The sequence below is a fragment of the Euleptes europaea genome, chromosome 13, assembly GCF_029931775.1.
Source record: "Euleptes europaea isolate rEulEur1 chromosome 13, rEulEur1.hap1, whole genome shotgun sequence".
NCBI classification, from domain to species: Eukaryota; Metazoa; Chordata; class Lepidosauria; order Squamata; family Sphaerodactylidae; genus Euleptes; species Euleptes europaea.
The window spans coordinates 39,265,684-39,284,277 of record NC_079324.1 but is presented as its reverse complement, the minus strand read 5'-3'; the positions used below and the strand labels follow the sequence as shown (position 1 = coordinate 39,284,277).

Genomic DNA, 18,594 nt, shown 5'->3' with positions numbered 1-18,594 from the left:
ATCCCCTTCCCCTCCCCACAATAGACACCCTGTGAAGTAGGTGGGGCCGAGAGAGCTCTAACAGAGCTGTGACTAGCTTAAGGTCACCCAGCTGGCTTAGTGTGGAGGAATGGGGAAACAAATCCAGTTCACCAGATTAGCCTCCACCGCTCATATGGAGGAGTGGGGAATCAAACCTGGTTCTCCAGATTAGAGTCCACTACACCATGCTGGCTCTCCACAGGTTTAACATCCCCCCCCTTGTGCATCACAGTCCCAATCTGAATTGGTCCCCTTCATGTGTGGGGACACCTGAACATCTTATTTTAAACTGGCGACCCCCCTAGCCCTTCTTCTTGGGCCTTCCTGACCTTTCTCCCCCTGCCCCCATTTCAGTGTGCAATGCTGAATGAGAAGCTAGACTCCCTAGTTCGGGAGCTGAATGATGAATCGCAGGCTATTGTGGTCCCTGAAGGCACCTCGCCGGCAGCCTTGCCCAGTCCCGAAATCCCAGACAGCGACAAGGAAGTGACATTCCGTCCCAGCCCTGTGCCTAGGATTTTTAAGTCCAAGGAGCAGCTCATGCTGAGGGCCAACAGCCTGAAGAAGGCCCTGCGGCAGATCATCGAGCAGGCTGAGAAAGGTGAGGAGCAGACACCTGGTAGCTGAGGCCCTGCCTATGGGCTCTGCCCCACTTACAAGCTGGGCGTTCTGCAGGGAGGTTGTTCTAGCTTTTGTAATGCAAAACTGCAAATACTGGGCTTGGAATGGAGTCTGCAAGTTGGAGTAAGTTGCCCACTCTACTGAGATTCCAAAATGTGAAACATGTCAAAAACCAGTTTAAGGATTATTGTGTGTGCAAGGGGCAGGAATTGTGCAGTGGAAGCAGAGGGGAATTCGCAAGAAATGATTGACCGGAGTCTGTAGTAGTAGGGCCTGAGGACCAGGGAAGGAGCTGGAAGCTGCCCTACCAGGGAGGTAGTTGTGAATTTCCTGCAATGTGCAGGGGGTTGGACTTGATGACCCTGGTGGTCCCTTCCAACTCTATGATTCTATGATTCTACCTGCCAGCCCCTTTGTCTTTACTTGAGCCCTTTTAATATATGTAAACAGCCTTTGGATGATGAGAATGCCCCCTGTTCTTTCCCATTCTGTACAGCTGTGGACGAGCAGAACAAGCAGACCCAGACCTACAGGAGCATCACGGTTGCCAGCAAGAAGGACAGCAATGAGGATTTCAACAAGGAGACAGAGAAGCTTAGTAAGGACCTTGTAGGTTTCTCTGGGCTCAAGGGGGAAAGTGGCAGAAGCCACTTTTCCCCTTGCAGGCCTGATGTGGGAGGAACTGGAAAACTCTCCCTGCCTTGGTGCTGTTTTGACGAGAACCCTGAGGTGGATGCAAGAGTCTCATAAGTTCCTCTCGAAGTCAGCTCCTTCCCAATTTCTCCTCTCCCACCATGCAGTTCCAGCAGCCCATCTCTTGAGATTCTGCCTAATTTGCACAAATACCTTGTGTCCTCAGGACCTCTTTCAGCAGAGCAGGAAGAGGTGTTCTGTGGCCAAAATGTTCTTGCTCCCTTTTTCCTTGGATCCTTTCCTTGCACCAGCAGAGATGCCAGAATGGGGCCCTGCAGGCACTGTTGCATTTAGGGAGCCGCTTCTTGGCAAGGTAAATAAACCCCAAGAACAGCTTGCAACCTCCTGGAAGAGTTCCTTCCTTTGAAATCTAACCAGGTCTTGGGCTGGCCATTTCCAGGCTGGGCCCAACCTGGTGTGTGCCTTTCTGAGCCCTGAGTGGCAGGAGTGCAATTATGTAAAATATCAGTGAAAACTTTAGTGTGACCATGACAACCCTTCCCCAGTTCCGTCCCCTCAGACTGTTGCTACCACCTGCAGGGGCTTGTGAAAGGGCAGGGGGATGTGAAAGGGCAGGGGGATGGCTGGAGGCTGGAAGGCTTAACTGGCATCTCTTTCTGTTCCAGAATCCCGTCGGGACACGGTCATCAGCACCACTTCCTCTATCATCCTGGACAGACCTGACAGCTTCAGTGCAGTCCACTTTGCTGAGGACCCTAATGCCATGTGAGTGTATGCAGGCGTGTGAACTCTAGTCCTGTGGCAAACCCATAAACAGACTTCAGCAGACAGCAGATCCACAAAAGCAGTTTTATTGGGAAGAATCGACAGGTTTCAGAAGCCATATTTAAAAGGATGCTAGTAAGGGTCAAAGGCAAGGCAAGGCACATCTATGGGAGAGCAAAAGGAGATAATTGGTTACCCAGGCAACCCCCCCTCCAACAGGCAGGAAGGAGCACTTGGCGATTCCCACACTATGGGACTCTATGAAGACTAAACACGGGGCATAGACTGGCCTTGGACAGAATAGCACAACAGCACCTGGAAGCAGCACACCAGCACTACCGCATACTATCCTCATGGCCTGCTCCTGACAAGGCGCCATGACTTTGGGGAGGGGGCTGTCACTGCCTTTCACTTTGGCCATTTGAAAAGACCAAGGTACTTCAGTGGCAGGCAGTGGTGGATCCTGGGGGATGCGGATGCTGTCTCCATGCTGGACAAGCCAGACAAATGACTGCTAAATAACAAGACTGCTTGAATATGTTTTCCTTCCCCTGGAATCTGACCCTCCCTGTGTGTTAGCAGCATTTATGGAGAATGATACTTGCTTGGCTGCAGCACCCTCTTTTTAACTTTCTTTTTTTGCTCTTTAAATATCTGCCACCGGTTGCTCTTGGCTTGTGAGATTTATGTAAACGTGTGTGTGTGTGTGTTTGTGTGTGTGTATCGGGGTGGGAAGCCCCTGTTAGAGCCAGCAAGGGTCTACGGACATGTCAGCCCAATGCAAAATATGCTCAGGAGCACTGTGACTGCTCAGGAGCACTGTGACATGCTACCAGGACTGCTTCAACAGAAGCTGTGTGTGTGTGTGTGTGTGTGTGTGTGCGCGCATGTGTGCTGGGGGGAGGTCTAATAGCTTTCTCCTAATCCCACAACCCAGAAATTTATCTGTCATATTTCTCTGACCGAAGAGCACTCATTGACCTTCATAGCTGAATGGGGATTTGAGCCCAAGTATCCCAGGACCTAGTCATGTGCTATAACCTCTGCACTTACCCTGTGCTGAAATGCCTGGGACTTTCTGTAACAACTGTGCAACGAGACAAACCAAGCAATGCTTCATGTCTTTTTATTGTCTCTTAGAAACCAGGGAGTAGCGTCATTCAGTGGGCATGTCTTGGTTGTAAGCCAGTCAGAATCCCTCCCCTCTTGGAAGTGATGCTCAAAAGCCATTTTCTAGCTTTCTCTGGTGCTTGAAATAACAGAACGGGCATTTTGTATTCTGACAGCATTTTTCTGGTTCTGCTCCACTGGTCATCTCTGAACTATTTTCTCTCCCCCCGTCTGCTGGTTTCAGACAATTCTCTGAAAGATGCGTCATGAATAATTATTTTGGCATTGGCCTGGATGCGAAGATCTCTCTGGAATTCAACAACAAAAGGGACGAGCATCCCAAAAAATGCAGGTATGTTCACCATCTCCCCCCACTTCTCACATGCAGAAAAGGGGAAGCCCGTGGATTGTGACGTGATGCTGCTCTTCTCCACTTCCAAGGCAGAAACTCCCATGTGTGCGTGCCTTGACTTAGGGGGTGACATCAGGGAAGATGCTACAAAAACATCTGAAAGAGAATTTGTTCACACACAGAGAAATTGCATTTGCAATCTGATTAAGAAGCTTCCCTTCTCCACCACCATTTCCTCTGCAGCGCTACTAAATTTCCACCGACCCAGAACCTCCAAGACAGTTTCTGGATGGGAGTAAGTGAGGCTGGGTGGTGTCAGTGGAGGTCCCTGTCTTACAGGCCAGGAGGACGTAGACTTCTCAGACCTCTGCCTGAATCACTCTTAAAGGGCAGTTGGGGCAAGGTCCAGCATAACAGTAGAATAAACAAACAAATAAATAAATATTATTTGTGGCTGGTATGCCAGATAAAACAGGTAAAACATAAACTGACCATACAAAATAGATGTTTACAACCAAGGCCAATAAAATTAGGAATCACCCAATTTTACATTTCCACAGATTAAGGATGTACATTAAGGCGATGTAGCTTCATTGCTACTGCACAATATTTTGCAACCTGGGTGGTGATTGGTGAGATGTCTCCCAGCAGAAACCTTTTGGTCCATTCACCCTCATCACCAGAGCCCATTTCCCTAATCAAAGGGTCAATAATATTAATAATAATAATATTGAAGTGGGCTGACTTGTAGAGGGGACATCTAAAAAATACATGCTAAGTGGTTTCCAGCTCCCCTGTGTTACACTGGCAAAGCCTCTCCACACTGCGGAGCACAACAGTAGACAGTATCATGGACTTCTGCTGTACAGACATTTCAAGGGAACTTCCCAGTGCAGCTGCTTAAAATGCAAAGCCTGGGGTTTTATCGAGGGCTTGCCTGATCTGACCAAACCTTCTACACGGTCCGTCTTCCCAATACACTTTGGTGGCAGTTCATCTTCTAGCAGTGCCCTTTGTTCAAGGACCCTGCAAACAATCATCGATTAAGCCTCACAGTGGTCATCTCTGGGATCAAGGAAATTATGATCAAAAGCCGGTCGCACCCAGAGCAGTTGCCGGAGTTGGGCCCAGATAACGATCTGAAACAAGCCCGCACTAAAAACAAAGCTGGAGGTGCCTCACATAGGGGGGAGGAGAGAGAGAGACGAATAATGACACTTAATTATCCTTAATTGCCTGCCCTGGAAGATTCTAATAATGCATAAAGGAGACTGCTGATTGGGTTGCTCTGAAGGAGAGGTGATTGTGCGGCTACTCAAGGGCCTCCAGCATACAGAAATCATGGGTCGTCATGCAGAGAAGATAACCAGGAGCACTTTAAGTTGGGACAGGCCCGTTTTTATAGACTGGCAAAAGATAAAAGCGACAACATAAGATAATGATTAGGGTTGCCAGGTCCTTCTTCTCAACCGGCGGGAGATTTTGGGGGTGGAGCCTGAAGAGCGTGGGGTTTGTGGAGGGGAGGGACTTCAATGCCATAGAGTTCAATTGCCAAAATGGCCATTTTTCTCCAGGTGATCTGATCTCTATCGGCTGGAGATCAGTTGAATTAGCAGGAGATTTCAAGCTACTACCTGGCAGTTGGCAACCCTAATAATGATCTATAATCGTACTATCTGATTGGGGGGTGGGGAAGGGTGGCATGAGCAGGGTGGGGGGAGGAGTTAGTGCAGCCCCTCCCTGATCAGCTCCTGCATGACCTGTGAGCATCTCCCCATTTGTCCTATTGCAGTAGCCGCACAAAGAACATGATGTGGTATGGAGTCCTGGGAACGAAGGAGCTTCTCCAGAGGACCTACAAGAACCTGGAGCAGCGTGTCCAGCTCGAGGTAGCTGTAGGCGAATCCTAGCGGGCATTGCCTTAAGGGCAGATGCTGATCATCTTTTCTTTTTTTTGCCGCCAAGTCACAGCTAACTTATGGCGACCACATAGGGTTTTCAAGGCAAGAGACGTTCAGGGGTGGTTTGTCATTGCCTTCCTCCATGTCAAAACCCTGATATCCCTTGGAGGTCTCCTACTCAAATACTAACCAGAACCAACCCTGCTTAGCTTCTGAGAGGGAGGGGCAGTGGCTCAGAGGTAGAGCATCTGCTTGGCATGCAGAAGGTCCCAGGTTCAATCCCTGGCATCGCCAGTTAAAGGGACTAGGCAGGTAGGTGATGTGAAGACCTCTGCCTGAGACCCTGGAGAGCCACTGCCGGTCTGAGTAGACAATACTGACTTTGATGGACCAAGGGTCTGATTCAGTATAAGGCAGCTTCGTGTGTTCATGTGAGATCTGATGAGATCAAGCTGTCAAATGAATATTTGTCTAAAATAGCACGATGCCACAAGTGTGCCCTTGCTTAACTCTCGCCTGGAGGGGTGTGTGTATGAGTTAATCTAAAAGTGCCATTATGGTGAATCTTAATGTTGCAACCCCTGAATGATTTAGGGGTACGGATTGGTTTGTTTGTTTGTTTGTTTGTTTGTTTTAAATAAGAAATGCTTCTGCACCAAGGATCCAGTTCCAGACTAGGTGATCCTGGGGACAATTCTAGCATTCTGATTCTGTAAAATGGAGGAAGCTCTCTGGGTTCTGTCCTGGTCTGAGTTAAATCTGCTGTTGACTTTTGTCACTCTCTCTGGAGGGAAGCGCTCTTGTTCTGGGGTTTCTCAAGTTTCCTCTCTCCTTTCCAGTGTGACGGGGTGCCCATTTCCTTGCCCAGCCTGCAGGGCATTGCTGTGCTCAACATCCCCAGCTATGCAGGAGGCATCAACTTCTGGGGAGGCACCAAGGAGGATAATGTGAGTTTGAGGGTCAGGAAAGGGAGCAGGGAAATGTCTTTGGCCAACACCATTTTTCCCTTGAACCATGCATTCCCCTGATTGAGAGAAGCATAGTTCCCTTTTCTTAATCATTCACTTTGTCCCACAGACTTAATATCTATCTAGTCTGTCACATTTTTATATTCACAACAACCCTTTGAGGTAGATTAGACCAAGAGTGACTGGCCAAAGGTCAGACAGCAAATTCAGTGGTTGAGCAGGGATTTGAACCTGCATCTCCCTAATCCTAGTCCAACACTCTTAACTATTATGCCAAACTGGCTCTCTGATTCTCCCCCTTATTTGTGTGGCAGAGAAAGATTAAAGCCCCACCCAGTGGAGAATGACCCTGTCTCCTTTGGCTGAATCTTGATGGGTGGGAAATCTGTCAGGATAGACGGGGGACCACCTAGGCAGAACTTAAAGGAGTCTTTCCACATCTTGGGATGCTTATAATTTTTCCCCCTTTCAGAACTTTGGAGCTCCCTCCTTTGATGACAAGAAGCTGGAAGTGGTTGCGGTCTTTGGCAGCATCCAGATGGCGGTGTCGCGGGTCATCAACCTTCAGCATCACCGCATTGCACAGGTGACTTTGAGCTCACATTTGCCTGCCTCTCAGCCCAGTTAGCCCACCTGGCATACGCTTCCATGTTCAGCAGCAATACACCTCTGAAAACCAGTTGCTAAGCGTGGTGTAGTAGTTAGGAGTGGTGGACTCTAATCTGGAGGACTAGGTTTGATTCCCCACTCCTCCAGATGAGTGGTGGACTTTAATCTGGTGGTTGGTTTCCCCACTCCTCCACATGAAGCCTGCTGGGTGACCTTGGGCCAGTCATAGTTCTCTTAGAACTCTGTCAGACCCACCTACCTCACAAGGTGTCTGTTGTAGAGAGAGGAAGGGAAGGGAATTGTAAGCTAGTTTTGAGATTCCTTAAAGGTAGAGAAAATCAGGGTATAAAAACCAACTCTTCCTCCTCCTCTTCCTCCTTCTCTTCCTCATACTCCTGCCTCTGCTTGTAGACTTTCTTGGCCATATGGTTGGCCACTGTAAGAAACAGAATGCTGGTCCAGATGGACCCTTGGTTTGATGCCTCAGGGCTACATTTATGTTGAGAAGAAGTGGAGTAACTTGGTCGCCATTGGCTAGAGTTCCTACAGGCGAAGGAAGTGCCAATATCTATCTCTTGAGATCCTTCAGTATTCCTTATGTCTGCCCATCAGTGCCGGATGGTGAAGATCACAATTCGAGGAGACGAGGGAGTCCCAGTGCAGGTGGATGGGGAAGCGTGGATCCAGCCTCCCGGCATGATCAAAATCCTACACAAGAACAGAGCTCAGATGCTGACCAGAGACAGGGTAAGAAATGAGTGGCTGGAGGCTGCAGGACCCAGTGGGCACCCTGCTAGTGCACAGGAGTTTCTTTTCAGGTGAGTTGGCTTGGGGCCGCCCACATTAGCATGCTGGTTGCATTGGCCAACCGTAGGCGGCGGATCTGTTCCAACAATACATTGGGGTGACTTGCCAGAGCTTCTCTGGCTGCCATTGGCTTAGCTGCTGTGAGGTCAGAGAGGGCCTAGGCAACTGAGTGTTAAGGAAGAATGGGAAAGGGGAAGTGACACCTTGGCTGGTACAAGTCAATTGTGACGGCTGGTTAGAGTGTGCAGCATATAGTGCTTTCTGTTCCAGTGTGGCCTGTTTCCTAGCCTTCTGTGTTTGCTGCGGAGATGGCTTCATATCTGCCACTCTGAGCTGTGCGTGGGTTTTCACGTTGCCAGTGCTCCCCCTCCCTGTCCCCCCCCCAGGCCTTGTTTTGTGTGCTGTCTTCCTGAGGTGCTTGTCCCTGCAGGCTTTTGAGAGCACCCTCAAATCATGGGAGGACAAGCAGAAGGGTGAGGGCTACCGGGCCACATCCCGCCCCCGCCTCAGTTCCCAGCAGTCCATGGAGTACTTGATGGAGGAGGAGCTCGGCCAGATGCAGCAGCTCGCCCAAGTGACAGAAACCCTCATTAGCAGGTAGGTGGGCGCCAAGAAGGCAGCGGTGCAAGGCAGCCCCTGAGGAGAAGGGCTGACTGTTGCCAGAGAACAAAAAACAGGAGCCAGTGCTTGGGGGGGGGGGGGGACACAGCGGTGCCAGCTCTGTTCACCAGGGCTGCTAGGAAGGAGGCCCTTCCCTCAGGGATCCTCATGGGAATGGCATTGGGGTTGCTGGTTGAGCTGGCTCAAGGCACTCACCCCCTCAGCCTCCCATCTATAAAATGGGGCGAATAAATGTCATAGTTCCCTCCCACACACCCAAGTTTGTGAGCACGACCAGAGTAAGGAAATGGGGTTCACGTGAATCCTAGAGGCCGGATTGTAGCCTACATGACTCACTGAAAGTCGAGGGGCTGTGGCTCAGTGGTAGAGCATCTGCTTGACATGCAGAAGGTCCCAGGATCAATCCCTGGCATTTCCAGTTAAAGGGACTAGGCAAGTAGGTGATGTGAAAGACCTCTGCCTGAGACCCTGGACAGCAGCTGCCGGTTTGAGTAGACTACTGTCTCTGATGGACCAAGGGTCTGATTCAGTATAAGGCAGCTTCATGTGTTCATGTGAATGTTGCTCCTGCATCAGGGCCATCAAGATCTGCCTTGGAAACTTGGTGGGTTTCCAATCAGTGTCTCCTGTGGCAGGGATGCAGAAGGATGGATATCCTGTCTCTCCTGCAGTTGCCATCTTCCTGTAGTGATGGGTCAGGTGTTTGGTTAAAAGTGTGTGTGTGCGAGGTCGGGGGGGGAACAGTACTGGGTTTCCTTTCCAGTTCCTGACAGGCCCATTCTTTTGCTCTCCTGCAGGATCCGTGAGGCTGCCAAGACACGCAAAGCCATAGAGCAAGAGTTGGCACATGCCGTGAATGGCAGCTCCCTGGCATTGAGTGAGGCCTTGCCCAGCAAAGGTGGCAGCAGCAGCCCTGAGGTGCGGAAAGCATTGGTTTGACCTTCTTCATTAGCCGCAGGACTTAGTCCTCTACCTTGTAGAACTACAAGACCTCACTGGGGGCTGTAGACCTCTGTGTGTGTGTCTATCTTGGGGGTCTCCATGTGGAGGAAGCATTTATTCCAGTGTGGTGTAGTGGTTATTGTCAGACTAGCATCTGGAAGATCCAGATGCAAATCCCCAATCTACCACAAAAGCTTGCTGGGTGACCTTGGGCCAGTCACATACTCTCAGCCTAATCTAAGTTGCAGGGTTGTTATGAGGGTAAAACAGGAGAACAGAACAGCGTAAGCCACTTTTTTAGAAGAAGAAGAGTTGGTTTTTATATGCTGACTTCCTCTACCACTTAAGGAAGAATCAAACCGGCTTACAATTGCCTTCCCTTCTCCTCCCCACAACAGACACCCTGGGAGGTAGGTGAGGCTGAGAGAGTGTGACTAGCTCAAGGTCACCCAGCTGGCTTCGTGTGTAGGAGTGGGGAAACTAATCCAGTTCACCAGATTAGCCTCCGCCGCTCATGTGGAGGAGTGGGGAATCAAACCCAGTTCTCCAGATCAGAGTCCATCACTCCAAACCACCACTCTTAACCACTGCACCACGTTGGTTCTCTTTTAATTAATTAATTGTATTAAGTTTCTACTTCGCCCTCCCCAGCCAAAGGCCGGGCTCAGAGCGGCTTTGGGGTCCCCACTGGGGAGAAAGATGGGGATATAAATAATGTAAAAATATTAAATAAAAGCCAAGGAGAAAAAGGAGCCTGTCATTCTGGAGATTTAGTGGCCGGCTGGCAAAATGTGGTGATGGCTGCCAACTTGGGAGGCTTTAAGAGGGGAGAGGACATGTTCATGGAGGAGAGGGGTATTCATGGCTACTTGTTAAAATGGATACTAGTCATGATGCAGACTTATTCTCTCCAGGATCAGAGGAGCGTGCCTATTATATTAGGTGCTGTGGAACGCAGGCAGAATAATGCTGCTGCAGTCGTCTTGTTTGTGGGCTTCCTAGAGGCACCTGGTTGGCCACTGTGTGAACAGGCTGATGGACTTGATGGACCTTGGTCTGATCCAGCAGGGCTTTTCTTATGTTCTTATGTCTCTCATCCTACACGTCCCTCATCCTGCAGTCCTTGCCGGCTAAGAACATTCCTTGTTCAGGCTTAGTGCCCCCATCCTCTTTCTCTCTTTCTTGCCCGTCCTCTTCAGGTTCTGAGCAGAAGCACAGCTGTTGAAGTGTCGGTGAGCGTGAAAGCCCTTTACACCGAAACCCGAGCTTTTCTGGAAGGGAAAGTGGTGAGTGCAGGACCAAGGGGAGAGCAGGGTGTAGGAATGGACTGCGTGCCCCCCCTCCCCGGTGCTTCCCCATCACCGCACTTTTCTGGAGCAAGAACAGCATGTCGACTAAACGGAGCCAGGGACAAGCAGCGCCTACCACAATCAGTACTCTGGAGAGACAAAATATCAGTTTTGTCAATAAATAGGGAGCCCTGTGGCACAGAGTGGCAAGCTGCAGTACTGCAGTCCAAGTTTTGCTCACGACCTGAGTTCGATCCCGATGGAAGTCGGTTTCAGGTAGCCGGCTCAAGGTTGACTCAGCCTTCCATCCTTCTGAGGTTGGTAAAATGAGTACCCAGCTTGCTGGGGGTAAAGTGTAGACAACTGGGGAAGGCACTGGCAAACCACCCCATAAACAAAGTCTGCCTAGTAAACGTCTGGATGTGACGTCACCCCATGGGTCAGGAATGACCCGGTGCTTGCACAGGGGACCTTTACCTACCGAAGCAAAGTGAAGGAAGTGCTCATGGATTAAAAATGGCTATACAAGTGCGTAGATGAGGAATAAGCAGGGAATTGCTTTAAAATCATTAGAGCCAGAAGAAAGGGGAGTGGCCCAGGAGCAGATTTCTCCCTCTTCCTAGAAGTTGTTCCCGCATGACTCAAGGTCGCAGTCCCCCTGTCAACAGAAAGTCTGCCAGGGTCCCATTCATCCTTCTCTCTTTCTCACTGTAACTCTAACCCAAAATGCTGTCAGTTGCCTTCAGAGTTAATACGACTTCTTTCCAGAACCCGAGAGCACAGCTTCTGCTGGACCTGGCGTACCTGGGCCTGTCATGCCCAATTCCACTTTCCTCTTCCTTTAAGCTGAGCACTCATTACACCCATTCAAGAATTAAGCAGTAGCTCCGCCTCCTGCTCCCTGGCACCAATTAACTGGCAGAGATGAAGTCAATTCCATTCCAGCCTCTGCTAGGAGCTGCTCATCAAACCACGTCCCCCAAGCAAAAGAGGAGCCCGAATCCAGTCCTCTTTTCAAGTTTTGTCTTTGCTGGTGCATCAAGAATAGGGATGGGGGGGATCCCAGCTCTTGGGGAAATGGGGGAAATAAAATCCTTCCATCTTCTTTTTCCCCCAACAGCAGTTGGACTCCCCCCAGCAAGAAGAAGGACTCCGGCATGCCCTGAGAGCCGTCGGCCAAGAACTTCAGAAACTTTCCGATATTCATTGGATGGCACCAATCATCAACTCTGCTGAGGAGGTGGGCACCCCCGCACCCCCACAACTGCAGGATCCCATGCCTGCTTTTCCCCAGTAGCTAATGGGCAGTTAGGCAACTTGGACTAGGGTGGAGGCTTCTTGTCTTCCCACTGATATGAAGTGGTAAGGGAGGAATTTTTAAATCAGAGTGGGGGCATCGTAGGGGACTGTTTGGTATGCTCTTCATCAACTTTGCAACTGGAAATTAACAGAGAAAGGAGACTAAAAGCAGAGATGGGGTGGGTATGATTTGAATTGCTGACCGAGAGGAGGGACCAGGCACAGGAACAATGAGCAGAAGCGGGGCTCAGTGTCCCCCCCCCCCATTCCAAGCAGTTCAGTGTTTCTCTTCTCTTTTGGACACCCTATTAGGAGACTTCAGTTAGCAGCAACAAGGGCAGCCTGAAATTACGCATCAACCTGGCTAAGCCCAAGCGGGAGAAGGAGAAACCGCAGAAGCAGAAATCCAGCAGCCTCACACCAGGTAAACAACTGATGGAGCTCTCCAGGAGGGTAGGGAGTAGCAGTTGGTGGCAGCGAGAGGTTGGCAGCTGATCTGCAGATCAGCACAGAGAACATGAAATGCCCCCCCCCCCCTCCATGACTAATAAGTCTAACAAAAGCCATTCTTTGAGTTCGGCAGAATACAGAACCTGTTTGTTTGTTCTCATCATTTCTCGAGGGTAACTTCCTCTTGCAGAAGCAGGTTGAAGCAAGAGGGGCATCAGGGCTGCTCTGGGCTTGGCTCAGTCAAAAGCGGGTGTGGAGGGAGACCAGGAAAGTGGTTTGCAGCTTGGGTGAAACTAAATGAGAGCAAGCATGCAGATTTGAAGGGAGGGCGAAGTCCCAAGCCAGTGTGCACAGACACAGCCGTAGCAGTGCTATGAAAGGTCTGTGTCGCATGGCCCAGAAGTGGCAACCCAGGGTCCCTTGCAGTGTGACAGAGGCTCGGCTAGACCTGTTTCCTGATTCACCTGCAGTTGCCTCCCAGCAACAATGCAAGAGACCTCGGGTTGCTTCTCTGAGCTCATAACCCATTTGTGATACCTTAGTCAATGCCGGCACCCTCAGCAATCGCTTGTGTTGCTTGCACAGTTGGTCCAAGCCTGGGGTTTTGGGGCCCTCGAGGATGACAATGCCCCGGAGGAGTCTACACAAAGGGAAAGGTGTGCCTGGACAGAAAGTCTTGATTGGAGCAGCAGTCTGGAAGCTTTTCTTGCTGTTGGCGTGTTTTGTGGGGAAGGGATGCCTACTGGCTGGGGAGGACAGACCCAGGTGGCAGCTGCTTGTGAATTGAGCTTGCATAACTGTCCTTGTGTTAGCACTCTGGTATGTTAGCAACACCATCCTTCCAGCGGAGACAATGGGCAACTGGGAGGCTAGCTGTGGAAGCCAGAGGAAGGACGAGGGGTTGAGTGCAGGGATCAGCTGTGGTCTCTTGGGAAATGCTGAACCCTGCAGGGGCTTTAGGTACTCAGTGTCCCAGAACTCCCCCAGGCTTGCTGCTTCTGCTCTGTGCTTGCTTCTGTAGCTGCCCCTTCTGTGCTTTGCTGTTCTCTGTCCCGTCTTCCTACCGGCGTCTGCTCAGCAGGTTTGCCCTTCCCGCAGATGAATCAACGCATCTTTTAATTTTCCTTTTTGCTAGTGGACAAATGGGGCCCTGAGGAAGTGTCGACCTGGCTGGAGGCGCTTGATTTAGGGGAATACAAAGACATTTTTATGCGCCACGACATCCAGGGCCCTGAGCTGATCCTGCTGGAGAGAAGAGACTTGAAGGTACTTTCCCCTGGCATGCTCCCATGCCCTAAGTGCCCCCTGCTGTCGCGTGCAGCTGCTTGTGTTGTGGGTGCTTGCATGGGTGCGTGGCATTGCCAAAGCTGCGCTTCTAGTATGGGCTGTGCCTCTTCTTCATCTGTCCTCCCGGCTGTGCAGGTAGCAAGGAAGGGATTGGGCAGCAGGCGCAAGGAAGCGCTAGGAGCTTGAATCAGAGGAGCTGCTCCACTTCCCTGGCCTTTTGGGAACCCCTCCTAGGTTTGCTGGGCCTTTCCCATTGTTTTTTTAGCCAGCGTATTCTTTCTGGCAGATGAGTAGTACAAAAGCTCCACCTGCTGGCGGCTAGAGAAATAACTACACCAGGCACTTAATTGTGTTTTAGTGGCAAGCATTTCACTCCAGTGCCCTGACCTGGATGGTCCAGGCTAGCCTGATCTCGTCAGATCTCAGAAGCTAAGCAGGGTCAGCCCTGGTTAGTATTTGGATGGGAGACCACCAAGGAATACCAGGGTTGCTATGCAGAGGAAGGCACTGGCAAACCACCTCTGTTAATCTCTTGCCATGAAAACCCCAAAAAGGGGTTGCCATAAGTCAGCTGCAACTTGACGGCACTTTACCCACACACACATTTCACTCCAGTGCACTCTGAATAAAATTGTGATGAATGCAGGGTGAAAACAGCAATGCAAGGGCATATCTGTAGCCAGGACACAACATAAGAGCCGCTTAGCCGTACTCAGATAATAATGGCCCTCAGCTGTCGCTACCCTAACTAAAGTTGTTCTCTCCTTTTAGGATCTTGGGATATCAAAAGTGGGCCATGTGAAGAGGATTCTCCATGGAATTAAGGACACTACCGGCCAGCTTTAGACGCCAGCAGGACACGGCAGCCGTGCCCTCCAACCCCCCCTGTGTCTCAACGGCTGTCAGTCTTGGCTTCTAGAACCCACCACGTCTGATTTGGACCCAGCCTGAGCCTGGTGGCCCTGGACCCCTGACCCAAGGACAGCTTCCCCATGCATCCCATGCAAATGAGTTGACATTTCTGTGTCTGCCAAAGGTTGTGGCTTGGCTGTGTATGTCTCTCCTTGCCTCTTGCCCCCTCCCCGCCCCTGTGGCACTTCTTGTGCCTTTTTTGGTTCGTGTGTTTGAGCTGCTTTAAGTGAAGCCATTCATTTCCATCCATTCCTGGTACTTGGTTGTGGGGGTGGGGGGTAGGAGCTCTTCCAGCTGCTCCTGGGCTCACTACATAAATCTTTAGCGCCTGGCTGTGCTGTGAAACACTTTATGATGACAAGAAGCAAGTTGGGGTGTGTGTGTGTGGGAGGCTGACAGGCAGCTCAGCTGGGTAGCTATGGCCCAGAAGACCCCATAACTAGAGGGGAGAAGGGCATGCCCCAGAAGTCTCTTGGCTTTTCCGTTGAGCTAACGCCTTGACCTCTGCTTGGATGCATCTCACCTGCAGAGAGGAACATGGCAGTGTGCACTGCCTGTCCAGTAAAACCAAAAGCAGTGGCGGGCTGTGGCTGCTTTCCCTGGAGGTGTGTGGGGGGTGTCTCTTCCTCTGAAAGTCTCCAGGACACTTAAACAGCTGCCAGCCAGAAATGTAACAGGTACAGCTGTCCCTGCTGCTGAACTTCTAGCTGCCCTGCAGCTGTAAAGAGAGGCATTGTTTCTAATTTCCTAGAGTGCTTTCTTGAGTGGGTAGGGTGAGAATTTCATCCCAGAGATAACACCTCCAGGCTCTGCTGATGCTTTCTTTTCCCTCCCCCTCCTCTTTGTGTCCCCCTTCTGTTGGGCATGAAGGTGCCAAGGGGCAGGGGCCTCAGTGCCCACCTGAGGAAAAGATTGTTTACAAGGGGATGACCCCTCCCCATGATAGCAACAGTAACTTGCTGTGCGGGTGGGTGCTGACATCAAGTAGGAAAGGTGCCAAATTTTTCATTTGACCAACGTGGGAGCAGCTGCACGCTTTTGAGTTCTGCAGCAGCGGGAAGTGTTCTGTACTACTCAGAAGCTATCACAGATCAACAGAAAAATAACTGATCAAAAAATTCTGCATTTACAAAAAAATTCTTTCCTACTAGCAAAATAACTTTACACTAGAGCTTGGGACTGGCGCAAGCGTGCTCTCGGCTTTCCGAGGTTTTGAGCATGAGTATGCATTTTGAATGGATTGAGTCCTGTGCCCTACCTGGAGTAGGCACTCCCTTTGGCACCATGTCCTCTGCCCCTGGCCTATGCCCATCTGCATAGCTCCTAGCCCCTGGAGGAGGAGAGCCAGGGAAGCACTTTCCCCTTCTTCCTAAGCTGGTAAAGTGAAATAATTACCCTTTGCTGCTGCTTGGGGAAGAATGTAACTAGTTTGGAGAGAACAGATATTTATTTAAATATTTAATATATAAAGCTTAATTTATTTTTCACCTGTGTCACGCAATTGCACTTTTCAACCCCTGCTCCTTGGCGGAGGCAACCTTATCCGCCCTGAGGGCCAGCGGTTCCAATGCCTGCCTGTACAGTGGGATGCTCACAGGGGTGTGTGTGTGTTTGGAGGTGTGCACCTTTGAGCTGTTCTCAGGGGGGTCAAACTGTGGCCATTGCTGTTCGCCTGCCGGCTTTGTTTTAACTGTGGCAAACCCATCTCATGTGCCGATACAATCACCGCTGCATGAGCTAGGCTCCAAGAGTCCCCCGATGCCAAGATCCAGGCAGTTTCCACAGGATTGGCGTTGAAGAGAGTCAAAAGGCAACCAGGACCACTTCTGCCAGACAGCCGCAAACGGAAGGACCTGCTCTCCTCCCCTCGGAGGCAACTACCACAGCAGCGTTGCGAAGAAGCTGGGGCTTGGTCCTCCTGAGGAACGCAACTGGCCCAGCACCCTGACTGGGCTCCTCTCCCTGCAGCAGGCACCGGGCCTCCTTCTCGGCTCTGCCACTCTGCTGCTAGCCTTCCTGTGGCCCTCCATTACCGAAGCCACCACCGTTAGCCTGAAGATATATGCCAGTCATGGGGGCTCACACACCTGGTCCTTTGCGGTTGCTCTGAAAACTGCAGCTTGAGGCTGCAAACATACAGTCCAAGCAGCATCTCCCCTTCCCAACATCCTAAAGCAAAACAGCAGTGGGTGGGGGGAGAGAGAGAGGCCCAGCCTAAAATGAGGCTCGTGCCTGGGCCAAGCCAATGCTGCCTTCTTTGGTGCATGAAGGAGGCAGAGCTAGTGCTACAGCTTGGGGTAGCTACAGCAGTCGAGGACTGTGTGCTGAGGGGGGTGGTCAGCAAACTAGAGCAGCCAGCTTTTTTGCGGGGGAGGGATCCCCTGTTGCCAGCTGGTGCAGCTCTGCCCAGTCTGTGCTGTTGGGGCAGGGGAGGGAGGGTGTATGGCTGCCATCATTGTACTTTCTTGTGCCGAAGTGATTGATTTATATCGTGACTGTGAGTGTAGGGGAAAAATTTGTGGGGGGAAGGGGTGTACATAAATATTTCCTCCCGGGAGGAAATCTGGAGGAGAGGAGGCTGCTTGCTCAGAAGATCCTGGAGCAGGACTTCCCTGAAGGGGCTGCAAGCGGCAGTCCTCTGACCCTTCAGTCAGTCCCCTCCTGGAGTGTTACTTCTCTTCGCCAAAGGCCCAGGCCCAGTTACAAAGCAGCAGCCGCCGTTTGCTCCCTTGTCCGGTGCTGGCTCTCCAAAGGGGAGGAGAGAAATCCCACCAGCTGCCCCCCTCCCCCCTGCAGAGTATGCTTCCCACCAGAAGTCAGGGAAGGCTAGCCTCGCTTCTTTGTTTAAGGAAAACTGGTCTCCTGGAAGCAAAGAGCAACTGGAACTACGAAGGGGTGATTGTTGCTAGCTGGGGTCATGGGGGCAACTGCTATACAGGATGCACCCCTGTTGCCCCGGCTGGCCAGATAGCATCTTCGCTGGTCTTTTTCAGCTGCAGCTTCCAGGAGAAGGAAGCAAAAACGGGCTGGAAGAGACAGCAAGTTGTTTCCCAGTCCCTGCATAATACCGGTGCCCTGAAAGACATCCAGAACCAAAAACCGAACAAATTGGTATTTCATTTTTAAAAGCGTGGTGGGAGAGAGATGACTCTTTTACTCATGAAAGGAACTGGTTTATATTCCACTCTTACAGTTTCCCCACCCCATCCCAATCAGGGCTTGAAGGCAGCGGTTAAGCCCTGCAGCCCCCCCCAGCCACCTTTTATCCCCATCCCCTTGTGGCAGGGGAGGTACGAGTTAACTGGCCCCCAAAACCCTGTACTGCTTGTTCAATAAATGAGGCAGCTGATCTGCTCCTGCCAACAGTCTTGTGTCTTTTACTGGCTGCCTGTCAGGCAGAAAAGCAACAGGTGAGGCTTTCCCTATGCCACATTCCCCAGCCCAGCGAAAGGCTTACCTGTGGGTTGCTGCTAGTTGACAACATGCAGGTCCTAGAAGTAGGACCAAACACTACTCCTACCAGTGTTTTGTTTCTTCCAAGCACCCCTTACGATGAAAAAGCCACACGGGTGGTTGGTTGGGGACAGATGGGGGCCCTCTGGCAGATGACCAAGCCCCTCTCTGCCCCTGCTGTCTGTCAAAAGAACCTGATTTTTGATCGCTACATTCAGAATTCATGGATGCCAAAATAAACTACATACATGAGTGGGGACAGAAGAAGAGGAGTTGGTTTTTATATACCGACTCCACCACTTAAGAAAGAATCACCTTCCCCTCCCCACAACAGACAACCTGTGGGGTAAGGGGAGCTGAGAGAGCTGTGAATAGCCCGAGGTCACCCAGCTGGCTTCATGCGTAGGAGTGGGGAAACAAACCCAGTTCTCCAGATCAGAGTCCACTACTCCAAACCACTGCTCTTAACCACTACACTACGTTGGGCTTTGATGACTGATTTTCTTGGTGCATGGGCCTGTTCTTGTTCAGCT

General features: G+C 50.9%; 1 protein-coding gene across 1 annotated transcript in view; it reads left to right on the top strand.

Moving 5' to 3' along the window:
- The window catches only part of DGKK (diacylglycerol kinase kappa), a 52,316-nt gene extending 37,736 nt beyond the window's left edge, over positions 1-14,580 (top strand). Inside the window, exons 15-29 of the mRNA XM_056859208.1 lie at positions 376-622; positions 1,139-1,240; positions 1,962-2,061; positions 3,416-3,523; positions 5,316-5,412; positions 6,264-6,371; positions 6,865-6,978; positions 7,614-7,748; positions 8,239-8,405; positions 9,227-9,347; positions 10,571-10,657; positions 11,781-11,900; positions 12,272-12,383; positions 13,545-13,675; positions 14,468-14,580. Coding sequence (XP_056715186.1) covers positions 376-622; positions 1,139-1,240; positions 1,962-2,061; positions 3,416-3,523; positions 5,316-5,412; positions 6,264-6,371; positions 6,865-6,978; positions 7,614-7,748; positions 8,239-8,405; positions 9,227-9,347; positions 10,571-10,657; positions 11,781-11,900; positions 12,272-12,383; positions 13,545-13,675; positions 14,468-14,542 — 1,824 coding nt within the window. The 3' untranslated portion in view covers positions 14,543-14,580. The remainder of the gene's footprint in view (positions 1-375; positions 623-1,138; positions 1,241-1,961; positions 2,062-3,415; positions 3,524-5,315; positions 5,413-6,263; positions 6,372-6,864; positions 6,979-7,613; positions 7,749-8,238; positions 8,406-9,226; positions 9,348-10,570; positions 10,658-11,780; positions 11,901-12,271; positions 12,384-13,544; positions 13,676-14,467) is intronic.
- The last annotated feature ends 4,014 nt before the right edge of the window (positions 14,581-18,594 follow it).